The sequence below is a fragment of the Suillus fuscotomentosus genome, assembly GCF_016647785.1.
Source record: "Suillus fuscotomentosus strain FC203 chromosome Unknown F5891scaffold_22, whole genome shotgun sequence".
Lineage (NCBI taxonomy): Eukaryota > Fungi > Basidiomycota > Agaricomycetes > Boletales > Suillaceae > Suillus > Suillus fuscotomentosus.
This window is the reverse complement of record NW_024539534.1, coordinates 225,454-239,348: the sequence shown is the minus strand read 5'-3', so window position 1 is coordinate 239,348 and position 13,895 is coordinate 225,454. Positions and strand designations below refer to the sequence as shown.

The following is a 13,895-nucleotide window of genomic DNA, read 5'->3' as shown; positions in this document are numbered from 1 at the left end:
TCATGCCAGTCTTACCCATGATTCAGACTATTATGAACGGAGTGCTGGTGAGTTTCTCTTATTATTACTTAGACTACTAATACTATCTGAATATTAATCAGAAGCACATTGATGCCTCCAAGTTTGGCGTTGATCTTCATGCCAGTCTGAATCATGACTTGTATTATTATTCTGCGCAAAGATGCTGATGTAATAAGTATTATAATTAACTATTGCTACATTATTGATCAATTAAAATCTAAGTTGCCATGTCATCAGAATCTGAATTTCCATGTAGACTATTCTTTGTTTATTGACACGACACTCTCCACTAATACAACAAGTCATTGCAGCTGCCTCAACATCTGAATCCCCTTCTTATTGACATTTCATGTTGTCCCACCACATTGACGACAAGTTCACTCATAATCTTGATGTATGTTGCATCACATCTCACCAAAAAACCTCACACTGATCCTTTCACCACAGAATACTGTCAAAAAGCCTTTATTATTAATAGATGTATGTTGTACATTTTCTACAATGTCTTTGCTTTGAACATTTACATCCTAGGCCGATGCCACCCAGCGACAACACCCGCCAATCAAAGATGCTCGTCGGATACCCCAAGGATTCTCTGATGATTCCTGAGATGTATGTGATTTTCATCCATGATTTAAATGATACAGTCCCGCTTGACACAAATGTTAGTTCAACACATCACGCAGGCTCGCATCCCAAGGTTGACATGATCATCAACACCCAAATTTCTTCTTGATCGCCTAACCTCCTTATGGCACTGCCCCGATTCGCATGGGGCAACTGAGCGCAACACCATCTCTGAATCACCTGATGGCTCATGTGGAGGGTCGGGAGATTATATCCAACCTTTCCAAGGCTGCCGGTCTTGCACACATGATATCCACTATGTGTCCTGACATTGACCACGCCGATGAGTATGTTCGTAGCACCACCGCTCGTGTATTCTCTGTCCACCTGTCCGCTATATTTATTAAATACAAGGCATAGTATGTACTGCTACTGTAACTGCAGATTCAGACTAGAATATATGCCCAACAATATGAATTATTAAAACAATCTGAATCAGCCCAAATGGCCTTTATGACACAGTTTAAAATGCTCATTGCGACGCTGAACATGACCATCATAATGCAACAAAAATGGTTACAATACCCATTTTAAATCAAATCGTGACTGCTATTAGAATCGGTGTTATAATGCCATTTTATGATTAAAATTACGGTTTCGAACCCAATTGTAACAGGTATGGAAATGTCGGTCGTAATGCACTTATAATGGTCATCAAAATGCTGACTGTTTAATCAGAATCTGATCAGAATCAGGCCAGGCCATTAAGGCATTTTAATCAATCAAAATGCCGTAAAAAAAGTTCCGACAAGGCCACTGAACACCCACCAATAAGAGAGAAGCACACTGAACACCAATAGCATACTGAGCGCTGCACTGAAGACTTCAATAAAACAGGCACGCTAAACATCTCAATAAGAGTCGGTCAGGCAGGCACATTGAATACTAACTTGAACACAAAGATCTTAGATAAGAGGCGGTTGAACAACAGCAAGATAATAGTCAAGGCATGTCTTGCAGGCTGAACACAACACTTACAGGTTGGACATGACAAATGGCAGCTGAGCCCAACATGAACAAAAGTCCGACATGAACAAGTCCGCGGCTGTACTGAGCCTGGGTGCAAGGTTATAGAATAAGTCCAATACAAAAGTCCGACACATCAAACACGCTGGATGCTTGATGCACTGTTTTCCGAGTTTGAGTTTTCCGAGTCTGTTTTGACTGGACACCAACTGAATATGACCATAATCATGGTGACTCTGATCCTAACTATCCAACATGGAGAATTTGGCAACTCTTAACTTACTAGATGCACCTCAGTGCTGCGGGATAAACCTCAACTTAGATGCAAGCGGTGAGTTGTCCTGGATGGTCCAATATATAAGTCTGTCTCTCAAGTGTCGTAGGGCCATTGTTCTAACAGTATTCCTTAAACTCATCCTCATCGCACAAGTACTTACTGCCACTGCCGTTATGTCCAACATGGAACTTGTATCTCAATTCACTGAGGATGCTATTGCCAAGGAGGATCGTATCTGTGGTCGACCTGCTTGCGGTAGCATTATCCTCAAAGGCGCATCATATCATTACATTGCCACCATTGTGCCTAGCCAACCTGGTCGCTTCATCTGCAGAGCATGTTACTTGCAATATGCACAGAAGCTTTCAACATCAGTCCGACCCTCTTCAAGACCCTCTTCAGTTCGCCCTTCTTGTAAGTACACTTAAATTTCCTATGTAATTTTTGATCAATGACGCAATCGATTATATTTAGCTGCACAATCACTCCCTGATCCTAACGTCATACAGCAAAGTGTAAATGCTGCACAGCGCAGATGTAAGTCCCATTTCTCTACTTAGAACTTGTAATTACATCTCAATGGCAGAATTTCATAGCTACTATCAACCCCCCTCGTGTGGTTCCTTTCCTACCTCAGCCCTCAAGTAGCGCTGTGCATATGGGCCGCCTTCCAGGCCCATATATTGCCGTGCCTTTATCATGGCAACAACCACCAGTCAGTTCCAGCCAGAACAGGGCACCTGGTCCCGCAGGGTACTCAGCGCACCATGCTCAATATAGTTTGGAGCGTGAGTGATGGGCTAAACTAGCATACGCTCCACCCCCTGCGGAGACTATCACATTAGAGATAACAGCTGTGTATGAGGGGAATTCACGGAAGAAAAGCGGACGCGGTGTCTTCTTAGATAGATGATCTATAGATAAACACCTATAAAACAAATATCTCCACAGTCAGCGATTCAGACAAATACCAATGACTGATAACGTGGTCGTTCGTGGGTGGCTAGTTGTATACTACTCAAAGTATATTCAGCTAAGGATACTTCTGCAAGATCAGTAATATGATGGTCAATCCAATCTATGGACTTTGACAGGAAAACAAACAAACAATGGTCAGCCCGACAGTATGGCAATGACCAAAAGAATATACGGGATTCTTCCTCAAGTTCCCTTTCAACAACAGTGCTTCGTACCAACTATACTCCAAAGAAATGGTGCAGAATTACAATGATAAACCCCCTCAGCACAAAACAGGTAGAATCAAAGGTCAAGACTAATCAGATGCTTTATTGTAGAACTCTTAGCTCAATATTGAACTTGCTGTCAAGGAACTCTTCTTTGAGTATTCAAACAGACTCAGGAACGGACGTCCTTGGGTTTACTACCAAGTCCCCTCTTCAACGGCTAAAGCCTAGCAGGCAAAGAATATCTTGGCTCAGTATCACTACTCAGATGAGTGAGGTCAAGCTTCACTATCAATTCCTAAAGTCTCCCCACTATGCTACTTCTGAGTCTTAGGTGGACGTAGAGACAACACGAATATTTTGGAAATATATTTCTGGACAAAGACCACCAAAGGTTGGTGAAAGTAAAAGAAAAGAAAAAGAATAATATAAATCAGAATATAACTGTGGCTGTACCTTGCTTGCTGGCCATTGCACACAGTGAGCTCACAGCTGGTCGTTCAGTATGATGAGCTTGCAGTATTACTGTCTCTTGAGAATGTTCCTCTCAGTCTTGAAACAGTTCTTGACACTGGTACTGACACTTATCACACCTTACTCACAACTTAGTGTTGGATGGGCTGAAAAACACCCTACTATCTGCTGCTGTTCGCTTTTTATTATTTCAAAAACTGGGGTCATTATATACACAATAAATGTGGCTGTGCTACTAGTGTATTCAAGAGTCATCAAGAGTCATAATGAGTCATATGTGCAAGGTGAGTCATAGTGAGTCATAGTAAGTATCTAGAGTGAGTCATAGTGAGTCATTGGGTATTTTGCTAAGTCATGTGACCTGTCCAACCCCTGATGACAAATCCAGAAGGAGAATAAGAAGTGTCACATGATATGAATCCTGTGTGTGGCTGTCTTTGCTTTGCTTTGTTTGAAGGGTGAGAATGACGCGAGCCTAGTATTTAGGGGTTTACTAATGTTTTTCCAGGACAACATATGTGGGAAATATTTTTCACAGTCACCTGACATGTGTGGGATTTTGTCTGAGTCATCACCATGGCTGACTAAGCAAAACTCATAGCAGAATTAAATGTACTAAAATATTCAGGCTGCTGGTATACAGACTTGGAAAATAAAAAGAAAAGCAAAAAAATATTCCTTTAGCCTCAGTCCAACTTCAGATAAAAGGGAAAAGGGTTTCATAGTGGTATTTCAGGGTATATGACTCATGAGAGAGTATTGGTCGTCCATGCACCGAACTGGTTTGGTGCAGGTCAGCGGTATCAACTTTGGGGTATGTTTTTTTCTATCTCTCTTCTGTTGTTATATTTCTGACACTCATACCAGAATATATGTGAAGGAAAGAAGGATATTGATGCTCACTTGGATGCCCCTAGTCTCATAGCGATTGCATTTGATACTGTTCTACCCAAAATCCTCACATTCGGAAGGGGATTTCCTTGGCGCACTCAAGAATTTCTCATCCGAGATGCTGCCTGGGTTGACCTAGCTGGGCATTTGCCCACCATTCCATACTTTTTGGCTCAGTGCTTGGTCCAATCTCGACGTGCGCCAAAGACGACGACTTTCAAGACTAAGAAATTTTCACTCATGGTTGTTGTGCCTGCAGTGCAGTGGAGTGAGTATGAGGAATGGCTCGAAAGAACTGAAGAAGAGGTAAGATTTCACTCATTCAGGGTGTTGCGCGTCAACTAACTCATAGTTCTCTTAGGAAACCTTGCACGAACAGCTTCAATGATGCCGATCCATCTGTACTGATATTGAAGATCAAGACCCTCATGCTGTCAGTACTGACTTGGACGACTACGAAGACCTAGACCCTTTTGCTGCGCAACAAGAAGACGAAGACCCTTTTGGTAACGACTTAGAACCTGCGCATAGTCTATCTACTGCGGTATGTAATCATCCTACCATCACTCAGTCATTTGATGGCTCACAGCACCCACTCAGACACGTCCATCAGCAAAGCGAGCTCATATTCGAGGCAAGAGTGACTCCACAAGTAGTACTGTCTCACCTCCCCGTAAGAAGCCGGCGCATGTATTTTGCCTCCCTGACCGTGATGATCTGAAAGAGGCCTTGAAAAATGGAGGTAGCATGGATGCTGCACGTGCACCTAAAGGTAAGAGTTCATTCTCATCTTAATTTCTAGAATCTAAATGCGCGTTGAGTTTAGTTTATGATCTATGCAATGAGGACATTCAATTCCATCAAATCCCTGTGCGTCCACTAGCTGATATCTTGAAGACTCCTCAACACCATTCATTCGGACTTGACATCTCCAATTCATCTATCAGCCAACTCACTATCAATGTCCCCCTTTGCAGCATGATTGGGATTGGTGCTTTCAAGACAGCACATCCAGGATGGCTCACACTGTCCCCTCTGTCCTCCAGTGGCCTTGGGTCCTGCACTCAGCAGGATGTCGTCATTAAGTGGCCATTCTACAGACCTTCCTCTCACACTGCTGCCGCTGAATCCAGCACCCTCAAGATCGCATGTTATGCCTTAGCAGATGAGCTCCAAAAGCTCTTAAATGAAAGTAACGTGTTGTACTGGGCGAAATCTCTCCTTAACTTTACTTACAAATACATTGATCACTGTATCGATGCAGCATCGAGTCCTCCATCTTTCCAAATACCCCGTGTGCGCTTCATGGATGCAGGGATTGCTTTAGCATTTTCTCATCACTCATCGAACACTCAGGGAACGTCCAATCAAGCTCCCACAGCAGATGTTAAGGCAGGGACATTTTCAGCGGTGTATCTCCTTGAGGAGCCGGTGACATTCGACGGTCCTGGTAATCAGACATTTACGAAGTTTATCCACAACAAGGACTGCGAACCATCACTTGATGATGATGAATATGGCTATGACCTAGCCGTCTTTCTTGCTTTCACTCAGCACATTCAGTATGCGAAGACAGATGGTTTAGCCTTTGTTTCTGATTATCAAGGCAGCACTGAGCTTTTGACTGATCCTCAAATATTGACCCACCGGTGTGTATATTTTCAGCTCATATTAATTGCGACATTTGCTCATCACAGTTGCTTGTCTAGCTCAGTCAGTGATGGAAATGACCTTTTTGGTGATGGAAACATCGCAAGCATGGTAGATGACTTTGAGATGAAGCATGTTTGTAACTATTACTGCAAGTGGCCAGGATTTGGATTGGAGGTATATGCTTAGGAGACATATTTTGATGGACCTTGTAATACATGATATGAAAGTTTTGATAGACTGTTAAAACTTATGTCGAGCGTTCAATTACGCTGTTTTCCTTCCATGCACGCATGAAACAAATTGATATCAAACACCACTCGATTCAACAACACGTTGAACAAGGTCACCTCAAACTGCACTACGTTAAATCTAAAGACAATATCACCGACATCTTTACCAAACCCTTACCTCGAAAGGACTTCGAGCGCCTTCGAGCGCCTTCGATCATGCCTTGGCCTCCGATAATGCAATCGAGGAGGAGTTCTCTCGTGATTCGCATCGAGGAGGAGTGTTGACACCAGTGTGCACTGTATGACGCGAATCACGTAGAAGGTGTACCCCGCCTAGAAATGGCCTGGTACAAGAAATGAAGTCAGTACACATAGTAGGTAGTAGGAACCGATATGATAAAAGTTAAAAGCTATCAGGCTTAAGTGCTCAGAGTCACCTCCTAGAGGCGTGTCCTCACAGCCTGACAGCCTCTGGTCCAAGTCACCTCCTAGAGGCGTGTCGGACCAGGAAGTGAAGTGCAAATAAAAATAAATAAAAAACTCACTGGAGTTATTGCACTCGCTCGGACGGATGGCCCAAGGTTTAGGGTGATGAGTGGGGTTGTTGATGCAATGGGAGAAGCGCCTGGTTGACGAGAGGGGTGAGAACTGGTGCCAACGGCAACCATGCACAACTGGGGCAGGATACAGGAATGGCAGGAAGGCTTGAATGTATGGTGCGAATCAGGCCCGGATTTGAATGGAGCACGTTCTCAGCGCTGAAACGACACTGAGAGAGAAGACAATGTTAGTGTTAGTGATGCAGATGAATTGAAGGGACTATCTCACCTTGTGACCTTGGGTAGCAGCAGTCGCTGGTCAGGACGTAATCTAGATAGAGAGTGAGCAGGGAAAAAAATGGTCAAAATACGCGGATGTAGAGGAAGGAACATGCTGTTCTGGTAAAATAAGTGAATAAAACCTACTTATGTCAAGAAATTTATGGTGGCGCTCAGCCAAAAGTCCCACGTGCACGCACATGGTCTCGATCTTTGCCCTTTTCGAGCCAGATCACTGCGTGATGGTGGTCGTGACGCATGATTGCGCCAAACGGATGCAGATGGGTACGAAAAAAGCAGAGCGCATGATGCCCGCCAACGCGCAGGTTCAGGCCTGCTCACTCACTCGCTCGCTCGCTCACTAGGCTTTGCATCTGATTTTCATCGTTGGCGTGGACCTCCCGGACCTCAGAACATTCGAAACCAACTTGCAAGAACTTAGAAGGCACACGGGAAAGATGGACTCGGAGGAAAGAAGCACGAAAGAGTTGGGGGAACTAACTAGTGCTGAGAAGGAGAGAGTACGGCGAGGAAGTACCTAGGGTAGAGAAGTAGGTGCGGGAATGTACAGTATCAACAGTCCTGGCATGTGGCCTTTGCAATATGAAGTGATTCATGGTTATAGTACTTACAAGTTACGAGAGTTCGAGTGGGCAGCAGTAGTGGTATGGTTCCGAAGTGAGAGTCCTCCATGTCATTTGTTGCGACGGACACGCTCTCCTCGTGCAGCCTGTGCCTTGTTGACAGCTGCAAGCAGTGGGGTGTGTCCCCGCTCGGCTTCTGGGTAGGCTGCAAGGAAGAGGGCTTTGTCTGACTGGTAACTGGAGGTGACGAGGAAGAAAGAACAAAAGAATGTGTGAGCGCCGACGTGTGGATCGCAGCTGGAAGCACTCACTGGTTGATAAACTCGCGCGCAACAACGGCCCTGTTCTGGTACTGCATTGCAAGCTTCCAATTCAGGCCTTGGTACCACTCCTGTGGCCAGTCCTTGAGTGGCGTCTTCAACCCTCTGTCGGGGTCGCCGACGAGCCAGTGTGTGATGATGTCCCTCCAGGACTCGGCCTTTGGAGTCTTCAACCCGTTTGAACGGACGAGTGGCAGCCGTGGAATGACGAGACCGTTGCTTGGGAGTTGTTGAGTTGAGGCTGTGTGCGCAGCAGCAGATGGCAGTGGTCGAGTAGTTGGAGTGATGTGTGCATGGCCATGGCTCCTGCGGACAGATGACAGAGGACGGGAGTGTGTTGGTGGTGGACGGACATGCCAAGGAGTTGAAATCTGAGGAGACTCTGCACTGGATGCAGAGACTCGGAGAAGGGTGAAGCAGGGATCTTCTTTGAGCTGTGTTGGAGGTAGGTGTCCAGCAGCCTTCAGGCAACTTGAAGTGGCCTGGACCATGCTAGTGAGTGACCGAAGCGAGTCGTTGACTGCACTGATGTCAACTCGCAAACGATTGACATCTGCGGTCATGGATGCATGAACCATGCACAGCTCCTCAGTGGATGCTGGCCTCATGAGTGCCTGCTCGCCTGCAAGGGAGGATTCAGCTTCGCGGGAGAAAGGAGCAAGGGCATCACTGTAGTCAGTCTCATAGGTGTGTAGTTCGTCGAGAAGGTAACGAATGAGCGTGTTTCGCTGGGAATGGAATGAACGAGTGGCAGCGAAAAAAAAGTAGATCATTGAAGGCACATACCTGTTCACCATCAGCCCATCCTCCCCACCATCGAACCATGGCAAGTGACCACCGCTGACCAACCGGTGCGAACATAAACCAATACTGGGCACCTCCACGGCGGAAGCAGTGAGTCGAAAAACAGCCTAGGATGCCAGCACCTGTCGTTGCCTCATCAATCCACTTTTGGACAGTGTCATGGGAGAGATGCTGTCCAGGCTGCATGATGCCATTGGCACCCATCGAAGGGAAGATGAAGTAGTTTGGCCCGAGTGTGCGCCCGTAATGAAAAAACTTGAGCCATTTGATCCAGAGCAACATCCAGATGAAGCTGTCGCAGGAAGGCATGTCTGGGCGGGGAAATATCTTGTAGTGGTTGGCTGGTGTGAGGCACATACACTGCTACATCAGCAGGGCGTCACTTCATGCTAATCTGAATCAACTCACACCTAAGGTCTGCCTCGCAGATGCCCTTATCGACCCTTTTCTGCCATCCTTTTCGGTTCGAGAGGAATATTTCGAAATAGGTGTTGCTGTCGCTGAGTGTCAGTGGCTCGCATGCCAGATACTTTTTCATGACGGTGTCCAGCAGGATTGTGTCGAGCGAGATGTCTTTGCGCTGTAGTTTCACGAGTTTGAAGCACCTACCAAAATGGTAAGTCAGCGAGTGCACATCAATTTCGGCAGGTGGGACAATACCTGCTCCATAAGATCCATGCGCCAGCATCGAAAGTGACCTGTTCAAGATGGCGAGTGAGCTGGGTCCTTGTGTCAAGAGTCAGTTGGACCTGCGAAGGCAGTGTGCCACTCATCACTAGCTGGACGGCCTGCAGTGCGATCTCCAGCGGGCATGCGGCCTCATGCCATTGGAGCATGCGATCCATGAAGTCTTTTGTCATTGCCATCGAGTGAGTTCGATCTCCACCCTCTGCGCTGGCCTTGTGCTTGACAGATGCCATCACGTCGTAAACTTCTGCTGAGTTGGCTGGATTTCCCTCCCAGCGCTGTCTCACCTCATTGAAACTCCACTTTCCACGAAATGTGCCGCCATCCCTGGTAAAAGTCAGTAGTACTCTCAGTCTGTACCGGTCCTGCAGGGTGTTGCTCACGCTTGCTCCCAGAGCTTTTTGAATGCTGCGCGGATACTTTCGACCGTGTTCTTGCTGAGGTTTTCATGGAACCCCTTCAGGGACATGAAGAGGGCTAGTGCCTTGTCGGAGCATCAGTTTGGCGTGCACCCAAATGCATCTTTGAAGACAGGATCTGCATACACATCGCTGTCTGGATTGTCTCTAACAAAAGAGGGCACTGACAGTGCCACCAGCTGTACCAAAGGCTCTTTGGGCACTGAGCAGTCCCCCTCATCAGTGGAGCAGCTTGGTGCATCAAAATGGCTTGCGAGCCACTCGCGTCCCCGGCGTACATGGCCAGCATAGCTGCTCCTGGTCTTGTTTGCTTGGAGGTGCATTTCAATTCCAAGTTCCTTGCATTTCTGGATGTCAGCCAAAGCTGACTTCAGGATAGCTGATTCTTTCCTCCGCCTCGGCTTCTTTTGAATGGTGTCCGATGCCGCCTTCTTTGATCGTGCCATGCGGGAGGTAAAACACAAGACAGAGGTAATTGGTGGGACGGTTCCAAAATTTCAGAGGGTATGATGTCACTCCATGTTTTAAAATTCACTTGGCTCTCAATTTTGATTGACCCGCACTGTCATAACACATAGTAGACTACACTAGTAAAGTATCACACTGAATTTCAACTACATACTGAGCACAAGAGTGAGTACCATAGGATACCATCTGCCAAACCAAACACTAGCGCATACAGAACCATGATGCTGCTGCTGCGACCCCAAGCTTTCTTGAAGTAGTCCTGCACTCGCACTGAGAGAAGCTGTTATGGATGTGATTCGTATGAAAACCTACCTTGACCGTCGTGTTCTCAAACTCAAAGTTTCCAGCGTTGGCAACCAATCCTTGGATATTTTCGAGGCCCGGCCAGTGGACAAGCATGACAGAAATGCCCTGCCTGAACTGTGGCGAATCTGGGTGGAGGTCCAGTGCACAAACGTTGTTCTGCTTGAGAACAGCAAGAGCGGTGGTCTGAAACCAGTGGACGAGCACGACAGAAACACCCTTGAAGGAGTTCTTGAACTGGCTGAACTGTGGTGAATCTGGGCGGAGGTCCAGTGCACAAATGTTGTTCTGCTTGAGAACAGCAAGAGTGGTGGTCTGAAACCAGTGGACGAGCGTGACAGAAATGCCCTTGAAGGAGTTCTGGGCGGAGGTCCAGTGCATGAACATTGTTCTGCTTGAGAACAGCAAGAGCGGCGGTCTGAAACTGGTGGACGAGCGTGACAGAAACACCCTTGAAGGAGTTCTGGGCGGAGGTCCAGTGCATGAACATTGTTCTGCTTGAGAACAGCAAGAGTGGCAGTCTGAAACTGGTGGACAAGTGTGACAGAAGCACCCTTGAAGAAGTTCTTTATTGCTGGACATCCCTCCAAGAATGGGACACTGGGTCCAGCCAACGGATTCCTGCTGAAGCGGTTGAAATGAATATTAGCATTAAAAAAATGGCCCCAAGTCAGATTCAAAAAGCAAAGGGACTCAGAGTATGAGTACGTCATGCACTGGACATCCGGATAACCTACAAAAGGCTTGTCCAGACATGCGCAACCTACCGAGTTGGTTCACCTACAGAAGGCCAGCCAGCTTGGGAAGAGATGATGGAATGTTCCAAGTAGAACTTGAAGGAGGAACAAGTAAACAAAGACTTACACGAAAGACGACTCTGGCAATGATCCAAGGCAGTACCATCATATGATGAATAGTAGTAGTGTTTCTAGATGAGAATGTCAGTCAAAGGTATGCTGAAAAGTTTGAGTTTACCTTCTAATCACACAAAACCGCAGTGTTACAGTAGCACACCATGCGGGGGGGCAACATTAATGACCATTGAGATTTGGACCATGGTGTTGTACCCATTCTGCCTGTGACAAATAGTTTTAGATATCCTACAGGTGAAAAAATAATCAATATTCGATGTACGCAACTTCCAATTGTGCCAGGATGGGCATTCACAGATTTCAAGGTGCAAGGAAGCTCTTTAGACCGAGTCATTGTGAATTTGACATGGGCACGTTCCCTTCAGAGTATCTATGTAATGTTATCACGCGCACCTAAATTGAGCCACATAGCAATTCTGAGATGGTTTTCATCTAACTTACAAGGTGACACACGAGCAGGAACTGAAGCAATTGAATATTGTGGCGAGAGACACCTGGCAGAGATATCTTACACGGGGGAATCCAAAGGACAAAAGAGACGATGCCAGTGATTCTATCTCTTTGGCCAAAGTCAATCGAATGTGAGGAGGTTAGCTAGCACAGAGCACAATCCTCAGTAGGTAGAGAGCATAGCTGGAATGACAGGACTATGGTGAGTCCTCATAACCAAATGATTTCGAAAGCACGACTCACATTTCATGGGCTCTCGTGATGTCGATCATAGGTTTTGGTAGTCTTCGATGTCTTGTCAAGACAACACTGCGAAATGTAAGCTGAGGATGAGGGTGGAGTGAAGGAAAGTCTAACCTTGGGGTGTATTTTGAGACTGAGATGCCGATGCAGATAGTTTCCGCTCAATTTGCTATTCGATGTATTAGAATACTTCAGGGTGTTACCAAAAATACGGCATCATACTTCGATAGTGTTTTTGAACCACTGCAGACGCTCCTGCATCTCTTGCGTGACACGGGTGAAGAATCTAGCCAGCAACATGTCAACACTTCAAGTTACTTCACATCGATGATCTACACATACTCCAGAGGGAACGAAGCATGATTCTTGAGATATGCTGCACTCTGATGTGGGTTTTTAAAGCCCTCGATGATGTTGGTTGCGACAATCGTGTCTTGAACTGCTTGTTCAGTCTTCACTTTCAGGTCCTTGGCGAAGAGAGAGTCTGACTGAATAACGGAGGATACACCAAGCAGCTCCTGAATCAATAAAGTCAGTAACCGAACATACTGGATATATGAAGAAACAAAAGGAACTCACGATGATCGTCTTTGTTGACTAGTAGACTGTTGCGGCTGAGTGAATAGGATACCCAGGACAATTTCACGACAAACAGGGAGAATTCTGGTGCAGGGTCAGCGGGGTAAGCAAGCAATAAAGGAAAATCACTTACCTATAAATTTCGCTACTGGGGAAGGGTGTGTGCAATATGGGGGGCCAACGTTAACGACTGTCAAGGAAGATGGGAGGCGACGGAGAAGACACATCATGTGTCATGTGACCGTATTGTCTAAGTCACCATTTATGGCAACTGAGTAGGATGGGGAGGGCAGAAGGACAGGCGCGAGGTAGAGTAAAGTGTAGTAAAGTGCGAATTCTGGTGGGTAAAGTGAGTGAAGTGCGGGACAGTGAAAAATTTACAGTAAAGTTTGTAAAGTTTGTAAATTTTCCCGGCAGGCGCGTGCGTCTGCCGGGATATCCCTCAACATCTACTAATAATTGTAAATTTTCACTCACCTTCTCGTTGATTCACAATGGGAGGCCTGCAGAACAAAGGTGCGACTCTGATGCATCTTTGTCGTTCTCGAACCCTCATTTGAAATCTTTGATTTCACACTTGTATTCATTCTGAATGTCTGACTTCGGACTACTAAATGATATGGTGCGTGGAATCATGTATAACAGTCTCCTACTACTCTACTGATACAATCCATCTATCTATCCGTCTTCTAAGCCCAACCGTCCGTTGTCGCAGCTGCATCTACCGTCGTGGGGGCCGCGCGTAGGTATCTTCAGGTTGCTCGGCGTTGTGTGACCGTGACATACCCTTGTTGGGTAGCGGAGGAATCTTGGGAGGAATCTGCTTTACAGTGTTTACATTAGGTAATCGTAAATTTTCGCAGATAAACAGACTTATTTATTTCAGTTCGAAGTGTACGGTGTCCTATTGCCTTATATGTGTTTGTGACATGACTAAGTGAGCGCGGCTATCCTGTCTTCCATAGGTCGCGGGTTTCCTAATATAATGTGGCTGTTTTACAAGTCACATCAGATTCGCTGTCACT

At 46.1% G+C, this 13,895-nt stretch overlaps 4 protein-coding genes across 4 annotated transcripts; 3 read left to right on the top strand and 1 right to left on the bottom strand.

Annotated features, from left to right (window-relative positions):
- Positions 1-370: 370 nt before the first annotated feature.
- F5891DRAFT_1187608 (uncharacterized protein) lies at positions 371-630 on the top strand (the record flags this gene model as incomplete). Its single annotated transcript, XM_041366874.1, has 3 exons — positions 371-415; positions 469-501; positions 553-630. The coding sequence occupies 3 exons, from the start codon at positions 371-373 to the stop codon at positions 628-630; spliced, it is 156 nt and encodes a 51-aa protein (XP_041226907.1).
- Positions 631-2,064: 1,434 nt separating this feature from the next.
- On the top strand, positions 2,065-2,804 carry F5891DRAFT_979513 (uncharacterized protein; the record flags this gene model as incomplete). The annotated part of the gene is made up of 4 exons (XM_041376896.1): positions 2,065-2,305; positions 2,366-2,428; positions 2,488-2,679; positions 2,701-2,804. The coding sequence occupies 4 exons, from the start codon at positions 2,065-2,067 to the stop codon at positions 2,802-2,804; spliced, it is 600 nt and encodes a 199-aa protein (XP_041226906.1).
- Positions 2,805-4,318: 1,514 nt separating this feature from the next.
- On the top strand, positions 4,319-6,279 carry F5891DRAFT_979512 (uncharacterized protein; the record flags this gene model as incomplete). Its single annotated transcript, XM_041376895.1, has 6 exons — positions 4,319-4,363; positions 4,417-4,708; positions 4,857-4,984; positions 5,041-5,212; positions 5,267-6,089; positions 6,138-6,279. 6 exons carry the CDS (start codon positions 4,319-4,321, stop codon positions 6,277-6,279), a joined length of 1,602 nt encoding a protein of 533 aa, XP_041226905.1.
- Positions 6,280-7,314: 1,035 nt separating this feature from the next.
- Positions 7,315-13,179, bottom strand: F5891DRAFT_1172611 (uncharacterized protein; the record flags this gene model as incomplete). Its single annotated transcript, XM_041365600.1, has 23 exons — positions 13,004-13,179; positions 12,871-12,954; positions 12,832-12,839; positions 12,634-12,809; positions 12,514-12,577; positions 12,406-12,460; positions 12,040-12,060; positions 11,741-11,802; positions 11,591-11,654; positions 11,494-11,506; positions 11,177-11,347; positions 10,736-11,117; positions 10,578-10,682; positions 10,491-10,517; positions 10,234-10,386; positions 9,920-10,020; positions 9,510-9,863; positions 9,258-9,454; positions 8,832-9,190; positions 8,037-8,773; positions 7,854-7,962; positions 7,488-7,578; positions 7,315-7,376 (listed from the first exon to the last, which is right to left on the bottom strand). The coding sequence occupies exons 1-23, from the start codon at positions 13,098-13,100 to the stop codon at positions 7,315-7,317; spliced, it is 3,492 nt and encodes a 1,163-aa protein (XP_041226904.1). The 5' UTR covers positions 13,101-13,179.
- Between the last annotated feature and the right edge of the window lie 716 nt (positions 13,180-13,895).